Source organism: Piliocolobus tephrosceles, chromosome 10 (assembly GCF_002776525.5).
Source record: "Piliocolobus tephrosceles isolate RC106 chromosome 10, ASM277652v3, whole genome shotgun sequence".
Lineage (NCBI taxonomy): Eukaryota > Metazoa > Chordata > Mammalia > Primates > Cercopithecidae > Piliocolobus > Piliocolobus tephrosceles.
Window position 1 is genome coordinate 1,184,773 of NC_045443.1, and position 18,993 is coordinate 1,203,765.

General features: G+C 46.5%; 2 protein-coding genes across 7 annotated transcripts in view; one reads left to right on the forward strand and one right to left on the reverse strand.

The window, feature by feature from the left end:
* The window catches only part of WNK1 (WNK lysine deficient protein kinase 1), a 182,481-nt gene extending 169,993 nt beyond the window's left edge, over nt 1-12,488 (forward strand). Inside the window, exon 28 of one of the 2 annotated variants that reach the window (XM_023182977.1) lies at nt 12,313-12,488. In XM_023182977.1, coding sequence (XP_023038745.1) covers nt 12,313-12,318 — 6 coding nt within the window. In that variant the 3' untranslated portion in view covers nt 12,319-12,488. Of the gene's footprint in view, nt 1-4,468; nt 4,998-12,312 lie in introns of those variants that run through there. The other variant, XM_023182976.1, reaches the window with a different exon arrangement.
* RAD52 (RAD52 homolog, DNA repair protein) overlaps nt 1-18,993 on the reverse strand; it is a 35,500-nt gene that overhangs the window by 10,092 nt on the left and 6,415 nt on the right. For 4 of the 5 annotated variants that reach the window (XR_004229152.1, XM_031936255.1, XM_023182985.3 and 1 more), the window contains exons 2-7: nt 12,332-12,433; nt 10,716-10,817; nt 9,553-9,646; nt 9,322-9,389; nt 6,698-6,816; nt 5,101-5,176 (exon numbers count right to left, since the gene is read on the reverse strand). Coding sequence is in view for 4 of the 5 variants with exons in the window: in XM_031936255.1 (XP_031792115.1) it covers nt 5,101-5,176; nt 6,698-6,816; nt 9,322-9,389; nt 9,553-9,646; nt 10,716-10,817; nt 12,332-12,415 (543 nt within the window). In the remaining variant the exon portion in view is untranslated. Of the gene's footprint in view, nt 1-5,100; nt 5,177-6,697; nt 6,817-9,321; nt 9,390-9,552; nt 9,647-10,715; nt 10,818-12,331; nt 12,635-18,993 lie in introns of those variants that run through there. The other variant, XM_031936256.1, reaches the window with a different exon arrangement.

Below are 18,993 nucleotides of genomic sequence, written 5' to 3' on the forward strand. Positions count from 1 at the left end.
CAGTGACAAGAGTGAAACTCTGTCTCAAGAAAAAAAAAAAGAGAGAAATTTGGGGCCAGGCTCAGTGGCTTATACCTGTAATCCCAGCACTTTGGGAGGACAAGTGCTCCCAAAGCACCTGGGCTGATCACTTGAGCCCAGGAGTTTGAGACCAGCCTGGCCAACACAGCAAAACACCGCTCTACTAAAAATACAAAACATGAGTTGGGCATGGTGGCGGCTGTCTGTAGTCCAGCTACTCGGGAGGCTGAGGCACGAGAATCGCTTGAACCTGGGAGGCAGAAGCTGCCGTGAGCCGAGATACCACCACCACACTCTAGCCTGGGCAACAGAGCAAGGCTCTGTCTAAAATAAATAAATAAATAAACAAATAGGGCTGGGTGCAGTGGCTCATGCCTGTAATCCCAGCACCTTGGGAGGCCGAGGTGGGCAGATCACCTGAGGTCGGGAGTTTGAGATCAGCCTGACCAACTTGGTGAAACTCCGTCTCTACAAAATAGAAAAAATTAGCTGGGCGTGGTGGCACACACCTGTAGTCCCAGTTAGTTGGGAGGGTGAGGTAGAAGAATCGCCTGAACCTGGGAGGCAGAGATTGCAGTGAGCTGAGATCACACAATTGCACTGCAGTCTGGGCAACCAGAAGTCAAAAAAAAAAAAAAAAAAAAAAAGAAAAATTAGTTGGGCATGGTAGCACACGCCTGTAGTTCCAGCTACTCGGGAGGCTGAGGCAGGAGAATTGCTTGAACCCGGGAAGCGGAGGTTGCAGTGAGCCAAGATCATACCACTGCACTCCAGCCTGGGCAGCAGAGCAAGACTCCGTCTCAAAAAACAAAAAACTGTTATAGGAGAAGAGAGTATTATATAATGATAAGAATGTCGGCTGGGCACGGTGGCTCACGCCTATAATCCCAGCACTTTGGGAGGCCGAGGCGGGCAGATCACAAAGTCAGGAGATTGAGACCATTCTGGCTAACACGGTAAAACCACATCTCTACTAAAAATACACAAAACTAGCAGGGCGAGGTGGCGGGCGCCTGTAGTCCCAGCTACTCAGGAGGCTGAGGCGGGAGAATGGCGTGAACCCGGGAGGCGGAGCTTGCAGTGAGCCGAGATCACACCACTGCACTCCAGCCTGGGTGACAGAGCCAGACTCCATCTCAAAAAAAAAAAAAAAAAAAAGAATGTCAATTCACCATGAAGATATAATGATTATAAATATTTATGCACCAAACACCAGAGGTCCTAAATATATGAAGCAAACTTGATAGGAATGTAAGGTGAAATAAAAGCAACACAATAATAGTAGGAGACTTCACTACCCAGCTTTCAATAATGGATAAAACAACCAAACAAAAGATGAATAAGGCAATAGAGTATTTGAACAATGCTATAGGCCAACTGGACCTAACAGTCATATACACAACATTCCACCCACCAACAGCAAAAATACATTCTTCGCAAGTACACATGCAACAAGACAGACCACGTGTCAGGCCACAGAACCAGTCCTAACAAATTCAAGATGGAAATCATATAAAGTATCTTTTCAGTCACAACGGAATTAAACTAGAAATCAACAGCAAAAAGAGAACTGGAAAATCCACGAATCAGTAGAAATTAACCACCACACTCTTAAAGTCAAAGGAAACATAACAAGGAAACTTAGAAGTAATTCCTTGAGACAAATGAATACCACAACACAACACACCAAATGAATACAACACAACATTCCAAACTTCTGGGGTGCGGTGAAAAGTCCTAAAAGGGAGGTTACACACACATTTTTTTAAAAAAAGGAGATCTCAAATCTACGTTACACGTCAAAGAACTAGAAACAAAAGCTATACCCAAAGCTAGCAGAAGAAAGGAAATTCTAAAAAGATGAGCGCAGACATAAGTGAAAGAGAAAGTACAAAACCAATACGAAAAAGCTCAACAGAAACAGGAGTCAGGCCACATGGGGCTGCTCACGCCTGTTATCCCAGCATTTGGGAGGCCGAGGCAGGTGGATCACTTGAGGCTGGGGGTTTGAGACCAGCCTGGGCAACATGGTAACATTTTTTGTATTCTCTGCCTGGCATGGTGGCAGGCGCCTATAGTCCCAGCTACTTGGGAGGCTGAGGCAGGAGAATTATTTGAACCCAGAGGCGGAGGTTGTGGTGAGCCAAGATGGTGCCACTGCACTCCAGCCTGGGCAACAGAGTGAGACTCTGTCTCAAAAAAGAAAATATGGTCAACATCACTAATCATCAGGGGTATGCAACTCATAATCACAATAAAATATCACACCCATTAGGATGGCTACTCAAAAAAAAAAAAAAGCCAAAAACTCAGAAACTAACACGTGCTGGTTAGGATTTAGAAAAACCTGAACTCGTGCACGGCTGGTGGAATTGTCAAATGAGGCAACTGCTATGAAAATCGGTATGGCAGCTCCTCGAAAACTGAAAAACAGGATTACATACGACCCAGCACTCCCCTTCAGAATATGTCTAAAAGAATTGAAAACAGGATCTCAAAGAGGGTTACACACCCACGTTCACAGCAGCATTATTCACAATAGCCAAGAGGTTGAAAGTAACCCAAATGTCCCTCGACAAATGAACAAACTGTGGTCTATACGATGCCATAGTCAGCCCTAAAAAGAAGGGAATTCTGATACACACGACTACACGGATGGATCTTAAGGGCATTAATGCTAAGTGAAATAGCCAGTCACAAAAAGACAAAAATGATGTGATTCCATGTATATGAGGTATCCAGAGTAGACAAATTCATAGAAACCGGAAAGAGACACACACACCTGTAATCTCAGCACTTCAGGAGGCGGAGCGGGAGGATCGCTTGTGGCCAGGAGTGTGAGACTAGCCAGGGAAACAGCCAAACTCCATGTCCACAAAAGAAATTTATTTTATTTTCATTTTATTGTTATTATTTTGAGACAGAATCTCACTCCGTCTCCCACGCTGGAGTACAGTGGCATGATCTCGGCTCACTGCAGCTTCCACCTCCCAGATTCAAGCGATTCTCATGCCTCAGTCCCCGGAAGACCTGGGATTACAGGCAGGCTGACCACCATGCCCAGCTAATTTTTGTATTTTTTCTTTTTGAGACGGAGTCTCGCTCTGTCGCCCAGGCTGGAGTGCAGTGGTGCGATCTCAGCTCACCACAACCTCCGCCTCCTGGGCTCACGCCATTCTCCTGCCTCGGCCTCCCGAGTAGCTGGGACTACAGGCGCCCGCCACCTCGCCCGGCTAGTTTTTTGTATTTTTAGTAGAGACGGGGTTTCACCGTGTTAGCCAGGATGGTCTCGATCTCCTGACCTCGTGATCTGCCCGCCTCAGCCTCCCAAAGTGCTGAGATTAGAGGCGTGAGCCACTGCGCCTGGCCGCATTTTTTAGTAGAGACAGGGTTTCACCATTTGGCCAGGCTGGTCTCAAACTCCTGGGCTCAAGGGATCTAACCACCTTGGCCTCCCAAAGTGCTGGGATGACAGGCAGGAGCCACAGCGCCCAGAAAAAAAAAAATCAAGACCATCCTCGGCAACACAGGAAGAGCTCCTCTCTTAAAAAAAAAAAAAAAAGTTAATTAGCTGGGTCCAGGTGCAATGGCCCATGCTGTAATCCCAGCGCTTTGGGAGGCCGACGCAGGAGGATCACATGAGCCCAGTAGTTCAAGACCAGCCCTGAGAAATTCTGTCTCTACAAAAAAATGTAATAATTGTTTAAAAAATAAAGTAGCTAGGTGTGGTGGCACATACCTGTAGTCCTCGCCACTTGAGAGGCTGAGGCAGGAGGATCCAGGAGGATCCCTTGGGCCCAGGAGTTCAAGGATGCAGTGAATTAGGATTGCACTCCTGCATTCCAGCCTGGGTGATAGAGCAAGACCTCATCTTTCAAAAAATAAATAAATAAATAAAAAAGAAAGAAAGAAAGTGGAAGTAGTTACAAGGGTCTGGGAAAAGGGGGCGATGTGGAGTTCTTGTTTTAGCGGTATAGAGTCTTAGTTCTTCAGATCAATTTCACAACAATGTGAATACACTTAACACTACTCAACCATATACTAAAAATAGTTAACAAGTGATGTGTTTTACTACAATTTAAAAAAAGAAAAGGCTGGGTGCAGTGGCTCACGCCTGTCATCCCAGAACTTTGGGAGGCCGAGGCAGGCGGATCACTTGAGGTCAGGAGTTCAAGACCAGCCTGGTCAACAGGGAGAAACCCCATCTACTAAAAATACAAAAATTAGCCGGGCGTGGTGGCGGCGCCTGTAGTCCCAACTACTCGGGAGGCTGAGGTAGGAGAATAGTGTGAGCCCAGGAGGCGGAGCCTGCAGTGAGCCGAGATCACACCACTGCACTCCAGCCTGGGGACAGAGGAAGACTCCATCTCAAAAAAAAAGAAAAAAAAAAAGCCTAACAAAATATTAGCAAACTGAATCCAATCATGTTCACAAATGATTTTTAAAGGAGTTTTTACAGATGCCCAGAGACGCACACCTTGTGGGGCTCCACGAGGAAAAGAATCTCAGGCACAGGATGGAAATGCTGCCCTGTGGGGTGACATGGCAGGGACCTCGGAGAGCAGATGAGGCAGGAGGAACACTCCAGAAGCTGCTCATCGCAAGTCAGGTGTGACTCCAGGGCTGCCCAGCCACAGACCCCATTCTCCAAAGGCAAATGCTCAGATCACGTGACAGGTACTGACCGAAATAATGGACATCTGAATCTTAATGACACCAGAACTAAGGAAAACAAAGAAGGCTCAACGGTGAGGCTGGCAGTGTCGGGAGGGACAGCGGTGCTGCAGGGGGCTGTGTGCTCGCTTTCAGGCTTCACAGACTGCCCCCAACCACAGTTCTCCACCTACACGTAACACAAATGCTCCCGATCTCACATTCCTGTCAAATGATGTGGTTTTAAAAAAGTGAACTGTTGTGATTAGTTCCTGCTAGCTCTGACATTCAAAATCTGAAATAAACATTCCAGACCCTCTAAATGGCTGAGTCCTCACTTCTTCTCCTTGCATCCTCCAAGCACTCAACTCACGCCACAGAAGCTGGCTGCTTGATCTGCACCGCACTCATCCATGTCTGATGTACCTGGCGTGGAAGCTTGTTGAGGGACCTCAGGTAGTCTTTGTCCAGAACACAGTTTCCAAGTGCATTTCCAAAACTCCTAAGGGCAAGAGGGGAAACAAAGTGAACCAGGGTTAAGAATGGGTACACATGAGTATGAGAGAATAGACTTACAACTTTTGTACAGGTTGCTTCTCAGGTGCAGCAGAGAAAATGGACCCTAACATGCGTTCCCCATTGACGTCGGGTAAGCATCGCATCTAGCGTGTTCCTGCACCGTGTTAGTTTCTGAGAATACTGCAGTGAGAACAAGACACAAATCCCTGCCTTCACAGAGACGATGAAGACTGAGGCACCATTCACAAAACCCATCAGCCACCTCCTGATATGGAGAACAAACTGCAGAGTTTTCCTTTTTTTTTTTTTCCCCAAAGAATGCTCCAATTTCCCAGCAGGAGTAGGCGACACACACTTGGGGACTGGGGGCTCAAGGGCACAACCTTCCATGAGCAAAGTTCTTAACTTGGGGTCTGCGGACTCCCCCACAGAATTCACAGGTTTTTCTGGTTCAATTCACTTCACTTCTCAAAGACACGGATACGGTCTGCTGTTTATTCCCTCCCAGTTTCACGGTGGAACGCGGCCTCCAATGCCGGAGGTGCGGCCTGGTGGGAAGCACTGGACTCTGGGGGTGGATTCCTCATAAACAGCTTAGTGCCACCCCCTTGGTGTTCAGTGACTTCTCTCTCAGTTCACAAGAGATCTGGTGGTTGGAATGTGGGGCTGGGCATGATGGCTCATGCCTGGAATCCTGGCACTTTGGGAGGCACAAGCAGGAGGGTGACTTGAGTCCAGGAGTTTCAGACCAGCCTGGGCAACATAGGGAGACCCTGTCTCTACAAAAAAAAAAAAAAAAAAATTTTTTTAAATTAACTGGGGGTGGTGTCATGTGCCTGTGATCCCAGCTACTCGGGAGGCTGAAGCAGGAAGATCACTTACGCCCAGGAGTTCAAGGCTAGAGTGAGCAATGCTGGCACCACTGCACCCCAGCCTGTGCATCAGAGCAAGATCCTGTCTCAAAAAATGAAAAACAACCATAAAATAAATAAATAAGCCTGGGACCTCTTCCCTGTCTCTCTTGCTCCCTCTCTCCACGTTCCCGTAACCGATCAAACCTCCTTTATTTATAAATCACCCAGCCTCCGGTATTCCTGCATAGCAACATAAATGGACTAACGCAGACATCCACGACTGTGTAACTAAGTCGACTCTGCTCCGTGCGTACAGAGGGCTGCTGAGGCCACGGAGAGGAGGAGGGGCTGTATGTGCACTTGCGGTAGGAGGGGAAGGTTCCAGCACACACGACTGAGTACGCGGAGAAGACAGAACACAGGATTCTACCACTTATTCCCGCAAGGGAAGCCTGGAACAGAAACACTGAAAACATACTCACGAAAGCGGGAAAACGGCAGACAGGAGCCGGGACAGGGGTGAGACTGATCTTCCATGTTGCTTAGATTTTTGAACCATGTGGCTGTATTACCTCTTCCAAAAACAACCGAAACCTGCTCTGAAGCAAGCGCTGAAATGACACAGGTTAGACTCCCAGCCCCGCACTCACCTGAGGGCTCGCTTCAGCCCATCTGTCACCGCCTCCTTCCTTGCCTTCTCCAGAGATAAGGCCTTGGACTTGAGGCCCTCACTAACACCATAACCAACGTCTTCGTGATATGAACCATCCTGGGGGCAGAAAAGGAGTTCAAACTCAAACACGAGAGTGCAGGCGCGCCACAACTCCCCCTTTCCTCAAGCAGCAGCGTTCAAAGCAGGAATCTCCCACCTGGCAGCCTTGCCACAGGGGCACGGGCAGAAGTCTGGGTGAGAATCCATTGTCAGTGCTGCTTCCTAGACCTGGTCTGCCTGGACATGTGCCTGTGGTCAAGGTGTCAAGACGATCCTCCCTTCCCAACTTCCCTCTGACACACAAAGGGCACATTAGAAACCCCCACCCCAAATCCTACCAGTGTGCATTACCCTAAGGTACAAAAACCTCTGGAACGGCCAGGCTGGGCGTGGTGGCTCACGCCTGTCATCCCAGCCCTTTGAAGGCCGAGGCGGGTGGATCACTTGAGGTCAGGAGTTCAAGACCAGCCTGGTCAACATGGTGAAACCCCGTCTCTACTAAAAATACTAAAATTAGCCGGGTGTGGTGGCAGGCACCTGTAATCCCAGCTACTCAGGAGGCTGAGGCAGGAGAATCACTTGAACCCGCGAGGCAGAGGTTGCAGTGAGCCGAGATCGTGCCACTGCACTCCAGCCTGGATGACAGAGTGAGACTCCACCTCAAAAAAAAACCCTCTGGGATATCAAAAAAAAGGGATAATTTGAATATTGGATCTAATGGTCTCTAAGGATTGGAGAGCAAATCCCTTTGGAAAGCAGGTGGCATCCAGCTCCTGCCATTCACCAAAAGTGAAGGTGAACCTGAGCACATCATTCGCTGATTGAGAATTAAATACAATGTTTGATGATAGCACTCAGTGATTTTTAAAAAATAACTCAGAAAGCACTCAAATAAATGAGTGACACTATAACAAAACTCTTTCCATTCTCAGCTACTCATTCATAGACACAAGGTTTTCTAGTACTATTTAGAAAAATAAGTCAGAATAGAATTAATGCTGAATTGTTCATTCAAGAAATAAGCAGGCTGGGCGCAGTGGCTCACGCCTGTAATCCCAGCACTTTGGGAGGATGAGGCAGGTGGATCACCTGAGGTCGTGAGTCCAAGACCAGCCTGACCAACATGGGGAAACCCATCTCTGCTAAAATCACACACAAAAAATTAGGCAGGCACGTGGCACATGCCTGTAATCCCAGCTACTCGTGAGGCTGAGGCAGGAGAATTGCTTGAACCCGGGAGGTGGAGGTGGCGGTGGCGGTGAGCTGAGATCAAGCCATTACACTCCAGCCTGGGCAACAAGAGCAAAACTCTGTCTCAAAAACAAACAAAAAAAAAGAAGTAATATTCAATTATGGCTATATGGATATATAAACTAACTAAACTAACTGAAAAAACAGCACTATCCATCTCATTAAGATACTCATTTTCCAAGATTTCAAATCTTTAATTTTTCTAAGTTATCAAAATTTTGCTTATTTATGTTTTCTCTTCACCATAAATACAATTGTCAGGTCAACTGTGTGTTAACAGTAACTATAATATAACTAAATCCAAAAGAAATCTCTTAATATTTAGAGCCTTAAGTGCACTGAAAATTTACCAAAAATTTTTATTTTTATACACATGCAAAGGCAGAGAAGCATAATGAGGCTATCAATAAAACTTTTTTTTTTTTCACCCAGGAGTTCAGTGGCACAATCACAGCTCATCACAGCCTCGACTTCCCGGGCTCAGGTGATCCTCCCACCTCAGCCTCCTGAGTAGCTAGGACTACAAGCGTGCGCCACCACGCCCAGCTAATTTTTGTATTTTTAGTAGAGACGGGCTTTCACCATGTTGCCCAGGCTGGTCTCAGATCCCTGGGCTCAAGCAATCCTTCCACCTGAGCCTCCCAAAGTGCTGGGATTACAGGCATGAGCCACCGCGCCTGGCCAAACTTTCAACCATAAATATGTATTACGATAAAAACCAGTAGGGAAACAGAATGGAAATATAAGTTCAGATAAAGAAAGAACCATGTAAAATTTCTAAGATTAAAAAAAAAAGCCTGTTCATTGTATTTCTTCAAATAAATGATAGATCTAACCCTGTATAGTATTGAGAGTCCACTGGAATATTTAACAAAGATCTAACAGATTTACGGGAAGTCCTCACTTAACATCTTAAATAACTGTAACTTTAAGCGAAACAACTTCTTAACAAAACCCAATTTTTGTTTTTATCTGTAACAAAAGGACGTGCTTTGCCTAAAGTTGAGTTTCCAAAAACTTATCAGTGATGGTAAAATTATTGTATTTTAGAACGTCAGAGTTTACCATATGCCAAAAAATACACCCTTTGCAACAATTTTTATATGTGGTGAAAACTTTTAAGTGTCAACTTGAAAATGTGCAAGAGCACAGTTTTTCCATCCTTTTAGGAAGACAGGAGCAACAGTATTTGAATCCCACCATTCTGGGGAACACTGGCTGAGACACACCTCTGGAGCCTGGGTCCCTGTCCAGCTACCTACCTCCCTACCTGCTCACCTTCTCCGGGCAGGTCTATTCCATCCTCCTCACCTTCAACTGGACCCTCACAAATGCACAGACTCCCACGTAGAACTTGCCATTGTTGAGGTCAACAAAATCTAGGAGTGGGAAAGAGAGCAAGTTGAAGAGGACACTGATCGCTGTGCCACAGCCGTTCTTCCTGCTGGCACTAAGTCCACCTGCCTCACCTCCTCACACACAGCACCCCTTCACCAGGAGCTAGACAATGCACAAGTCCCCACTGCTGCAGAGCACACTCACCCACATTCTGCTGCGTGATGGAGTGTGCCCAGCCGTTGTAACCAAACATCTCATTGGCCAGATTAATTACTCGATGACCCTCAATGTAACACACCTAGAAAAGAAATGTTTTTAAGGAAAAGCTGTGTTAAGTCCTTACCACACTTAAATGTGAATCAAAATTTACATAGTTTATTCCTCATCTACTTTTTTGGATAAACTGCTCTTAAACATTCTACTCGGGAGGCTGAGGTGGGAGGATCGCCTGAGCCCGGGAGCTCAAGGCTGCGGTGAGCTGTGATCATGCTACTGCACGCCGGCCTAAGTGACAGTCAGACTCAGGCTCTCAAAAAAAAATTATTTTTCAAGAAATTTCTCAATGAATTTATTTCAAAAATCTTCTAGATAGTGCCTGCGAGAACTAATGGTCTGTTGGGAGGAGGAACTCACCCAGCAGTTGCTAAAATTCAGTTTGCAAAAAGTATAAATCTCGGTTTGACGTTATTTTATGGAAAACCAAAAATATTCACAGAAGTTAAAATTAGAAGCAAATGACATGCAATTATTATGTGTCAATCATAAGTTCTTTAAAAAGCATTTAATTCAAAAAAAAAAAAAAAAGAAGCAAATGGCAAAACGAACATTTTTTTTTAATGGTGTAAAGGCTGGGCACGGTGGCCCACACCTGTAATCCCAGCACTTTGAGAGGCTGAGGTGAGAGGATCACTTGAGCCCAGCAGTTCGAGACCAGCCTGGGCAACATGGCGAGATGTCGTCTCTACAGAAAATTAAAAAATTAACCAGGCATGGTGGCATGTGCCTGTAGTCCCAGCTAGTCAGGAAGCTGAGGCAGAAGGATCGCTTGAGTCTGGGGGAGGCTGCAGTGAGCCGAGATGACACCACCGGTCGGACTCCAGCCTGGATGACAGCAAGACCCTGTCTTTAAAAAAAAAAAAAAAAAAAGATGATGTAAAAATCCTAAGATGGCGGTTACGTGAGTCTCAAGCCATGCCTGGGCCCCTTCAGCTGAGAACGAAGGTGGGAACCCTCCCCTCCCAGGGACACTGGGGCCTCCAGGAAGGTAACAGGAGCCTTCCAAACCCTGAGGACCCACAGAGGGAGCTGGCAAGACCATCGGAGTCTGTCTGCGGATGCCTGCTTTCCAGGCACAGGAGCTCTCCTACCTTCTGGCCGCCTCCAGCCATGCGGCTACTTATGTATTCTGGGCCCAGCCTCTGCCTCAGGGCCTTCTGGATGGCCTGGTACTCTTCTGCTGTGTACTGGCACTGCAACCCCAAAAGAGAAAATTCACACTTCGCCATTCCTCACATCACTGAGTCTCCAGCTTTCTGACCTTTATACTCTTAAAAAGACCCCCCAGAACCTTTGTTTATGTGGGTTACATTTATCCTATTAGAAATGAAAACTGAGAAACTTTTAAGGCAAGCACGCCATTAGGCATCATAGCAGTGACATCGCATGTCACTTACGCGTCTCTGAAGACTCTGCCGTTCACTCATGAGAGAATGAGTGTGAAAGAGGCAAACAGTATTATCATGAAGGTAATTTTGACCTTCTGAACTCTGAATCTGGGTCCCAGGATTACATTTTGAGAGCTGCTGCCTTAGCTGCTGCTACCATCCTTATAAAAGTCTCTGAAGCGTAGGAAGCTACGATGTCCTGCCTCCAGAGCTGTAAACGACGTCAGCACAGGAAGCAAGTATGGAATCGGCACAGGGACGGGAAGCCTTGCTTCCATTTGCCCTTTCCAGAGATTGACACCTTCTCCAATGCAACAATCTCCCGTCCTGCACAAACGGAAACACACGACTGCTTGCTGATTTGGGTTTTGTCCCCCTTGCCCTATTTGGATGAAATGAATACTCACAACTCTCTGGTAAAAACAAAGATGGAGTTTGGGTAGACAAAGCGAGAAACTTTTCTATGCACACAATGTCCCTACAAGGAATACGACCCCCAGGAACTTTCCATGCCTCCAAGAAAGACAAGGAGCCAGGCGCGGTGGCTCACGCCTGTAATCTCAGCATTTAGGAGGCCGAGGCGGGCAGATCACGAGGTCAGGAGTTCAAGACCACCCTGGCCAACATGGTGAAACTACAGCTCTACTAAAAATACAAAAAATTAATCCCAGGCATGGTGGCTCACACCTGTAATCTGAACACTTTGGGAGGCCGAGGCAGGTGGATCACCTGAGGTCTGGAGTTCAAGACCAGCCTGGCCAACATGGTTAAACCCCATCTCTATTAAAAATACAAAAATTAGCTGGGCATGGGGGCGCATGCCTGTAATCCCAGCTACTTGGGAGGCTGAGGCAGGAGAATTGCTTGAATCCAGGGGCTGGAGGCTGCAATGAGCTGAGATTGCACCACTGCACTGCAGCCTGGGTGACGAAGCAAGACTCGGCCTTGGAAAAAAAAGAAATAGAACTGGGTGGCATGCATATAGGGGCAATGGGAAATAGGGAGATTTTCACATAATTTCATTTTGAATTTGATGTTATACAAATGTTATCTACTCCCCCCAAAAAATAAATTTAAATCTAAATCTAATCCCCAGTACTATCAGTCTTTGATAGCTAACGTTCCAAAATGCCCTCCAGAGTTCACAAAAGACCCCCAAAAAGTGCATCTAAAGGAAAAACCAATAACAACAAATAGCTCACACATGTACTATGTAAATGTACTATGTACCACTCACACATGTACTACGGTGCTCTACAAACTGCCGAGCCCTAACTTTACTCAACCTCAACCTTTCCAGGCATGAAGGAACCAGTCACCTGTCCAAAGCATAACACGGCGCCGCTGCCAGCAGCAGGATGGCTTTCGCGTCCTCGGAGAACCGCTTCCTCAGTCCCAGACATCTTGACTCTGGTTGACCTCTATATAAACAAAAGGGGGGGCGGGAACAACAACAACCCTCAAAGAATGTTTAAAGTAAAAGGCAAGAGCCTCTACTGAAAAATCACATCCTTATGTAGCCGGGCGCGGTGGCTCACGCCTGTGATCCCAGCACTTTGGGAGGCTGAGGCGGGCGGATCACGAGGTCAGGAGATCGAGACCATCCTGGCTAACACGGTGAAACCCCGTCTCTACTAAAAAAAATTACAGAAAACTAGCCGGGCGAGGTGGCGGGCGCCTGTAGTCCCAGCTACTCAGGAGGTTGAGGCAAAGAATTGCTTGAACCTGGGAGGCGGAGCCCGCAGTGAGCCGAGATGGAGCCACTGCACTCCAGCCTGGGCGACACAGCGAGACTCCATTTCAGGGAAAAAAAAAAAAATGCAATATCCTAAGAGTTATTTACAAACTTCTAAGCACTGCTCCAACCCAGAGCAGAGCTCCTCAGTGGTCAGCTACGGTCTCTCAAGCTACCGGAGACTCTTTAAGGTCCGCTTCTACTTCTGTTAACATGTTTGCTATTGTGTTGGTGCTCCTTTTTTTTTTTTTTTTTTTTTTTGAGACAGAGTCTCGCTCTGCCGCCCGGGCTGGAGTGCAGTGGCCGGATCTCAGCTCACTGCAAGCTCCGCCTCCCGGGTTCCCGCCATTCTCCTGCCTCAGCCTCCCGAGTAGCTGGGACTACAGGCGCCCACCACCTCGCCTGGCTAGTTTTTTGTATTTTTTAGTAGAGACGGTGTTTCACCGGGTTAGCCAGGATGGTCTTGATCTCCTGACCTCTCGATCCGCCTGCCTCGGCCTCCCAAAGCGCTGGGATTACAAGCGTGTGCCACCAGGCCCGGCCAATGGTGGTGCTATTAAAGGTGATTTTTACAATAAGAATATATTACACTTATAACTATAAAATCAAAATTACAAAAATATTCTCTATGGGAAAGCAAACAAAACTTGACTATTGGTCGAACACTGCTAATCCAAAAATCCAAAACTCAAAATGCTCCAAAATCCAAAACGTTTTGAGTGCCAACATGTGTTGTAGTCAAAACACAGGTAATGGCCGGGCACGGTGGCTCAAACCTATAATCCCAGCACCTTGGGAGCCCGAGGCAGAAGGACTGCTTGAGCCCAGGAGTTTGAGACCAGCCTAAACAGCAAAACCCCATCGCTACAAAAAATGTAACAATTAGCCAGGTGTGGTGCTACTTAGGAGGCCAACGCAGGAGGATCGCTTGAGCTCAGGAGTTTGAAGCTGCAGTGAGCTATGATCACCCCACTACACTCCAGACTGGGTGACAGAGTGTCTGACTCGTCTCAAATAAAAACCCAAAAAAGGCAGGAACACAATACAGTTTATTGAGATTCTCCAAGAGAAAAATACAATAATCAGCCAGACGCTGTTGCTGACACCTATAATCCCAGCATTTTGGAAGGCTGAGGTGGGTGGATCGGCCGAGGTCAGGAGTTCGAGACCAGCCTGGCCAACATAGCGAAACCACGTCTCTATAAAAATACAAAAATTAGCTGGGCATGGTGGCGCATACCTGTAATTCCAGCTACTCAGGAGGCTGAGGTGGGAGAACGGCCTGAACCCAGGAGGCAGAGGTTGCAGTGAACCGAGATTGGACCACAGCACTCCATCCTGGGCAACAGAGCGAGACTCCATCTCAAAAAAAAAAAAAAGCCGGGCGTGGTGGCTCAAGCCTGATATCCCAGCACTTTGGGAGGCCGAGACAGGCGGATAAGGAGGTCAGGAGATCGAGACCACCCTGGCTAACATGGTGAAACCCCGTCTCTACTAAAAAATACAAAAAACTCGCCGGGCGAGGTGGTGGGCGCCTGTAGTCCCAGCTACTCAGGAGGCTGAGGCAGGAGAATGGTGTGAACCCGGGAGGCGGGGCTTGCAGTGAGCTGAGATCCGGCCACTGCACTCCAGCCTGGGCGACAGAGGGAGACTCCATCTCAAAAAAAAAAAAAAAAAAGTTATCTTTAGGCTCTGAAAACAAATGAATTTCACGTTTAGACTTGGGTCCCATTCCCAAGATACTTGATTATATATATGCAAATATTCCAAAATCTGAAGTCCAAAACACTTCTGGTCCCAAAGCATTTCAGAGAAGCAATACCCAACCTGTACTAGCTAAGAGGGCAACTCTGGAAGGTGGTGGATATGTGAATTACCTTGACTGTGGTAATCATTTCACAATGCATTCACATATCAAATCATCACACTGTACACCCTAAATATATATAATTTTTGTCAGTCATACCTCAAAAAAGCTGGGGGGTAGGGAAGAAAAACCAAGTGAATCCGTTTTAAAGTTTAAAAAAACCGGCCAGGTGCGGTGGCTCACACCTGTAATGCCAGCACTTTGGGAGGCCGAGGCGGGCGGATCATCTGAGCTCAGGAATTAGAGACCATCCTGGCCAACATGGTGAAGTCCTGTCTCTACTAAAAATACAAAAAATTAGCTGGGCGTGGTGGTGCATGCCTATAGTCCCAGCTACTCGGGAGGCTGAAGCAGGAGAATCACTTGAACCCGGGAGGTGGAGGTTGCGGTGAGCCGTGATTGCGCCATTGCACTCCGGCCTGGGCAACAAGAGTGAAACTCCGTCTGAAAAAAATAAATAAATAAGTAGAGATGGGGTTTCACCATGTCCACCAGCCTGATCTCAAACTCCTGACCTCAAGTGATCCGCCCGCCTCAGCCTCCCAAAGTGCTGGGATTACAGGTGTGAGCCACCATGCCAGAACACTTCTCACATTTAAAGAGCAATTTGTGGCCAGGAGTAGTGGCTCACACTTGTAATCCCAGCACTTTGGGAAGCCTAGGTGGGTGGATCACCTGAGGTCAGGAGTTCGAGACCAGCCTGGTCAACACGGTGAAACCCCATCTCTACTAAAAATACAAAAATTATCCAGGCGTGGTGATGTACCCCTGTAATCCCAGCTACTAGGGAGACCGAGGCAGAATCGCTTGAACCCGGGAGGCGGAGGTCACAGTGAGCCAAGATCATGCCACAGCACTCCAGCCTGGGCAACAGAATGAGACTCCATCTCAAAAATAATAATAATAATAAATAAAGAGCAACTTGTTCTACTTTTATAAATAACTTAAAACACTCAGCCAGGTTGGGCACGGTGGCTCGCGTCCGTAATCCCAGAACTTTGGGAGGCTGAGGTGTGCAGATCACCTGAGGTCAGGAGTTGAAGACCAGCCTGGTCAACATGATGAAACCCTATCTGTACTAAAAATATAAAAATTAGCCAGACACAGTGGCATGTGCCTGTAGTCCCAGCTACTTGGGGGGCTGAGGCTGGAGAATCGCTTGAACCCAGGAGGCGGAGGCTGCAGTGAGCCGAGATCACGCCACTGCATTCCAGTCTGGGCGATGGAGCAAGACTCTTTCTCCAAAAAAAAAAAAAAAAAAATCAGCCTTTTATTGAAGGACAATCTTGTCTTTGTCCACAATGTAAACATGAAATATTTTTTGCCTTTTTTGCTCTTTTACTTTGAAAAAGATGCCTACTGTTCTGCTTTCCTTCCTAAAACTGTCTACAATGGTTTTCCCATTGTAAAAGTAAAAAAAAAAAAAAAAAAAAAAAAAAAATTTAAGAGACAGAGTCTTGCTCTGTTACCCAGCTGGAATGCAGTGGTGTAATCATAGCTTAATGTAACCTTGACCTCCAGGGTTCAGGTGCTCCTCCCTCTGTAGCCTCCCGAGTAAACAGGACTACAGGTGAGTGATATCATGCCTGGCTAATTTTTAAAAACTTTTTTTAGAGATGACTGTCTCACTGTGTTGCCCAGGTTGGTCTTGAATTCCTGGGCTCAAGCAATCCTCCTGCCTCGGCCTCACAAAATGCTGAGATTAAAGGCATGAGCCACTGTGCCCAGCCTCCATTATAAAATTAACATATCTTTATTGTAGAAAGCTTTAAACACATATCAGAGAATATGGAAGTAAAATTCAGCTGGATCTCCCCCAGAGATAGCTGTTGTCTTTTTGTGTTATCTTTTTGTGTGTGTGATTGTGTTTGTCTGTGTTTTTTATATGTGCATATTTGTTAAACAAAGGTAGAATCCAAATGCATTAGGCATATCTTATGCAGCACCTCAAATCTTCTTCGCCTCGTGTGTCCCTGAGGCCCTTGGTCACTTTTTCCACCCCAGCTGTCACTGGGCTGATCAAACACGTCTGGGTTATGACCAACTGCCCACAGGTACAACCCCATGGTCCCTCACCTCCTGCTCATACTGGCTGCCTATCACTTCCCACCCTTGGATTGCCCCTTGTCTTGGAGGTGTGAGGGCCTGTGGGACCTACCTGGTACCCACACATACACAGCCCAGAAGTCTGTGGGAATTAATCTGCCATGAAGCAAACCTTTTTCCAATGAGATACAGAAGCTGAGGGGTCCGTCCATCCCTCCTTTAGATGGATTGCCCTGGTGCAGTTATTCATACATCTTCCTGGGGAACAGCTTTAGGAGAACAAGCAACCAACTGTACTTGCACCAAGGGTGGCCAACTTCAAAATGCACCCTCGAACTGACTTAATCTTCCTTCTCCCTTCACTCATCTTTCCCCTACCTCTGCTTCCTGAAAGTCACTTCTTGAAAAAATAATAGCACATACGCTCTTGCCTCAAGCTGTAGGTTCTCTAGGTTCTAGGGTACCCAGGTACAGCAGACACTACGAATGCTCTATTAATCATCCCTTCAGCTTTTTGTTTTGTTTTGTTTTGTTTTGAGACAGTCTTGCTCTGTCGCCCAGGCTGGAGTGCAGTGGCGCAATCTAGGCTCACTGCAACCTCCACCTCCCAGATTCAAGCAATTCTCCTACCTCAGCCTCCTAAGTAGCTGGGATTACAGGCGTCCACCACCACACCTGGCTAATTTTTGTATTTTTAGTAGAGATGGGGTTTGTCATGTTCACCAGGCTGCTCTCGAACTTCTGACCTCAGGTGATCCACCCACCTCAGCCTCCCAAAGTGCAGTATTACAGGTGTGAGCCACCGCGCCCAGCCTAAAAAGAAATTTTAAAAGGCCTAAATAAGAAGGAAAATGCACCAAATTCATATATTTGAAGACTCAATACTGTTTAGGTATCATTTCTTTCCAAATTGATCCACAGATTCAATGCAATCCCAATCACAATTTTACCAAATTTTTCTGTGGAAACTGGTAAGATAATTCTAATATTTATAATGGAAATGCAGAGGATTTAGAAAATTCACATCAAGCTTGAAAAACAACAACAAAATTGGAGGACCTACAACGACAAGACTTCAAGACTTACTAAAGCTGCAGTAATTAAAAGGGCGGTGCTAACATAAGGATTGAACAATGGAACTGAAAAGGGAGCGCGGAAATCAACTACCATTTGTACAGTCATCTTAATTGCAAAAATGTAATACCATAGCACTTTCAACAATTGGTGCTGGAACGACTGGGAAAAATAATTAATATTTAATTATATCTCACACCATTCACATAAACTAGAGATAGATGATAGGCCTAAACATAAAACTAAAACTATAACATTTATAGGCCGGGCATGGTGGCTCACGCCTGAAATCCCGGCATGTTGGGAGGCCAAGATGGGCAGATCACGAGGTCAAGAGTTCAAGACCAACCTGGCCAACATGGTGAAATCCTGTCTCTACTAAAAATACAAAAATTAGTTGGGCGTGGTGGTGCGCATCCATAATCCCAGCTACTCGGGAGGCTGAGGCAGGAGAATCACTTGAACCTGGGAGGCAGAGGTTGCAGTGAGCCAAGACCGCATCACCGCACCCCCACCCGGATGACAGAATAAGACTCTGCCTCAAAAAAAAAAAAAAAAAAAATTACAGAAGAAAACATGAAAGATTATCTTCACAGTCTGAAGGTAGCCAAGATTTCTTAGGACTCAGAAAGCAATAACTATAAAAGAAAATATAAGAGAAAACTGATTACATCAAAATGTAAAACTTCTGTTCATCACACAACTCTGAGAAAATGAACAGGCAACCAGACAGGACAGGTAACCAGGATAAAAGGTTATATAAATAACCCCTACAACTCAATAAAAAGACACACACCCAATTTCAAATAGTCAAAAGATTTGAGCAGGCACTTCACAACGTATTATATACATTGTCATCAGCACAGGAAAAAGTGCTCAACACCATGAGTGACTGAGGACTAAAATTAAGACCATGACACACCACACCCATCAGAATAACTAAAAAGACTGACAACACCAAATGTTGGCAAGGACACAAAGCAACTGGAACTCTCATACACGGTTGGCAGGAAACAGGCTGATAAAACCACCTAGCTGTTAACGCACACTACTCTTCATGAAAAAGAAAGGACGACTCCAAGGACTGAGCCACAGGCCCAGGGAGCAGAGCAGCAGAGGCCCAATCCCAGGCCTTGAGCCCTACTGGTTTTTTGAGACGAAGTCTTGTTCAGTCGCCCAGGCTGGAGTGCAGTGGCACAATCTCGGCTCACTGCAGTCTCCGTCTCCCAGATTCAAGCAATTCTCCAGCCTCAGCCTCC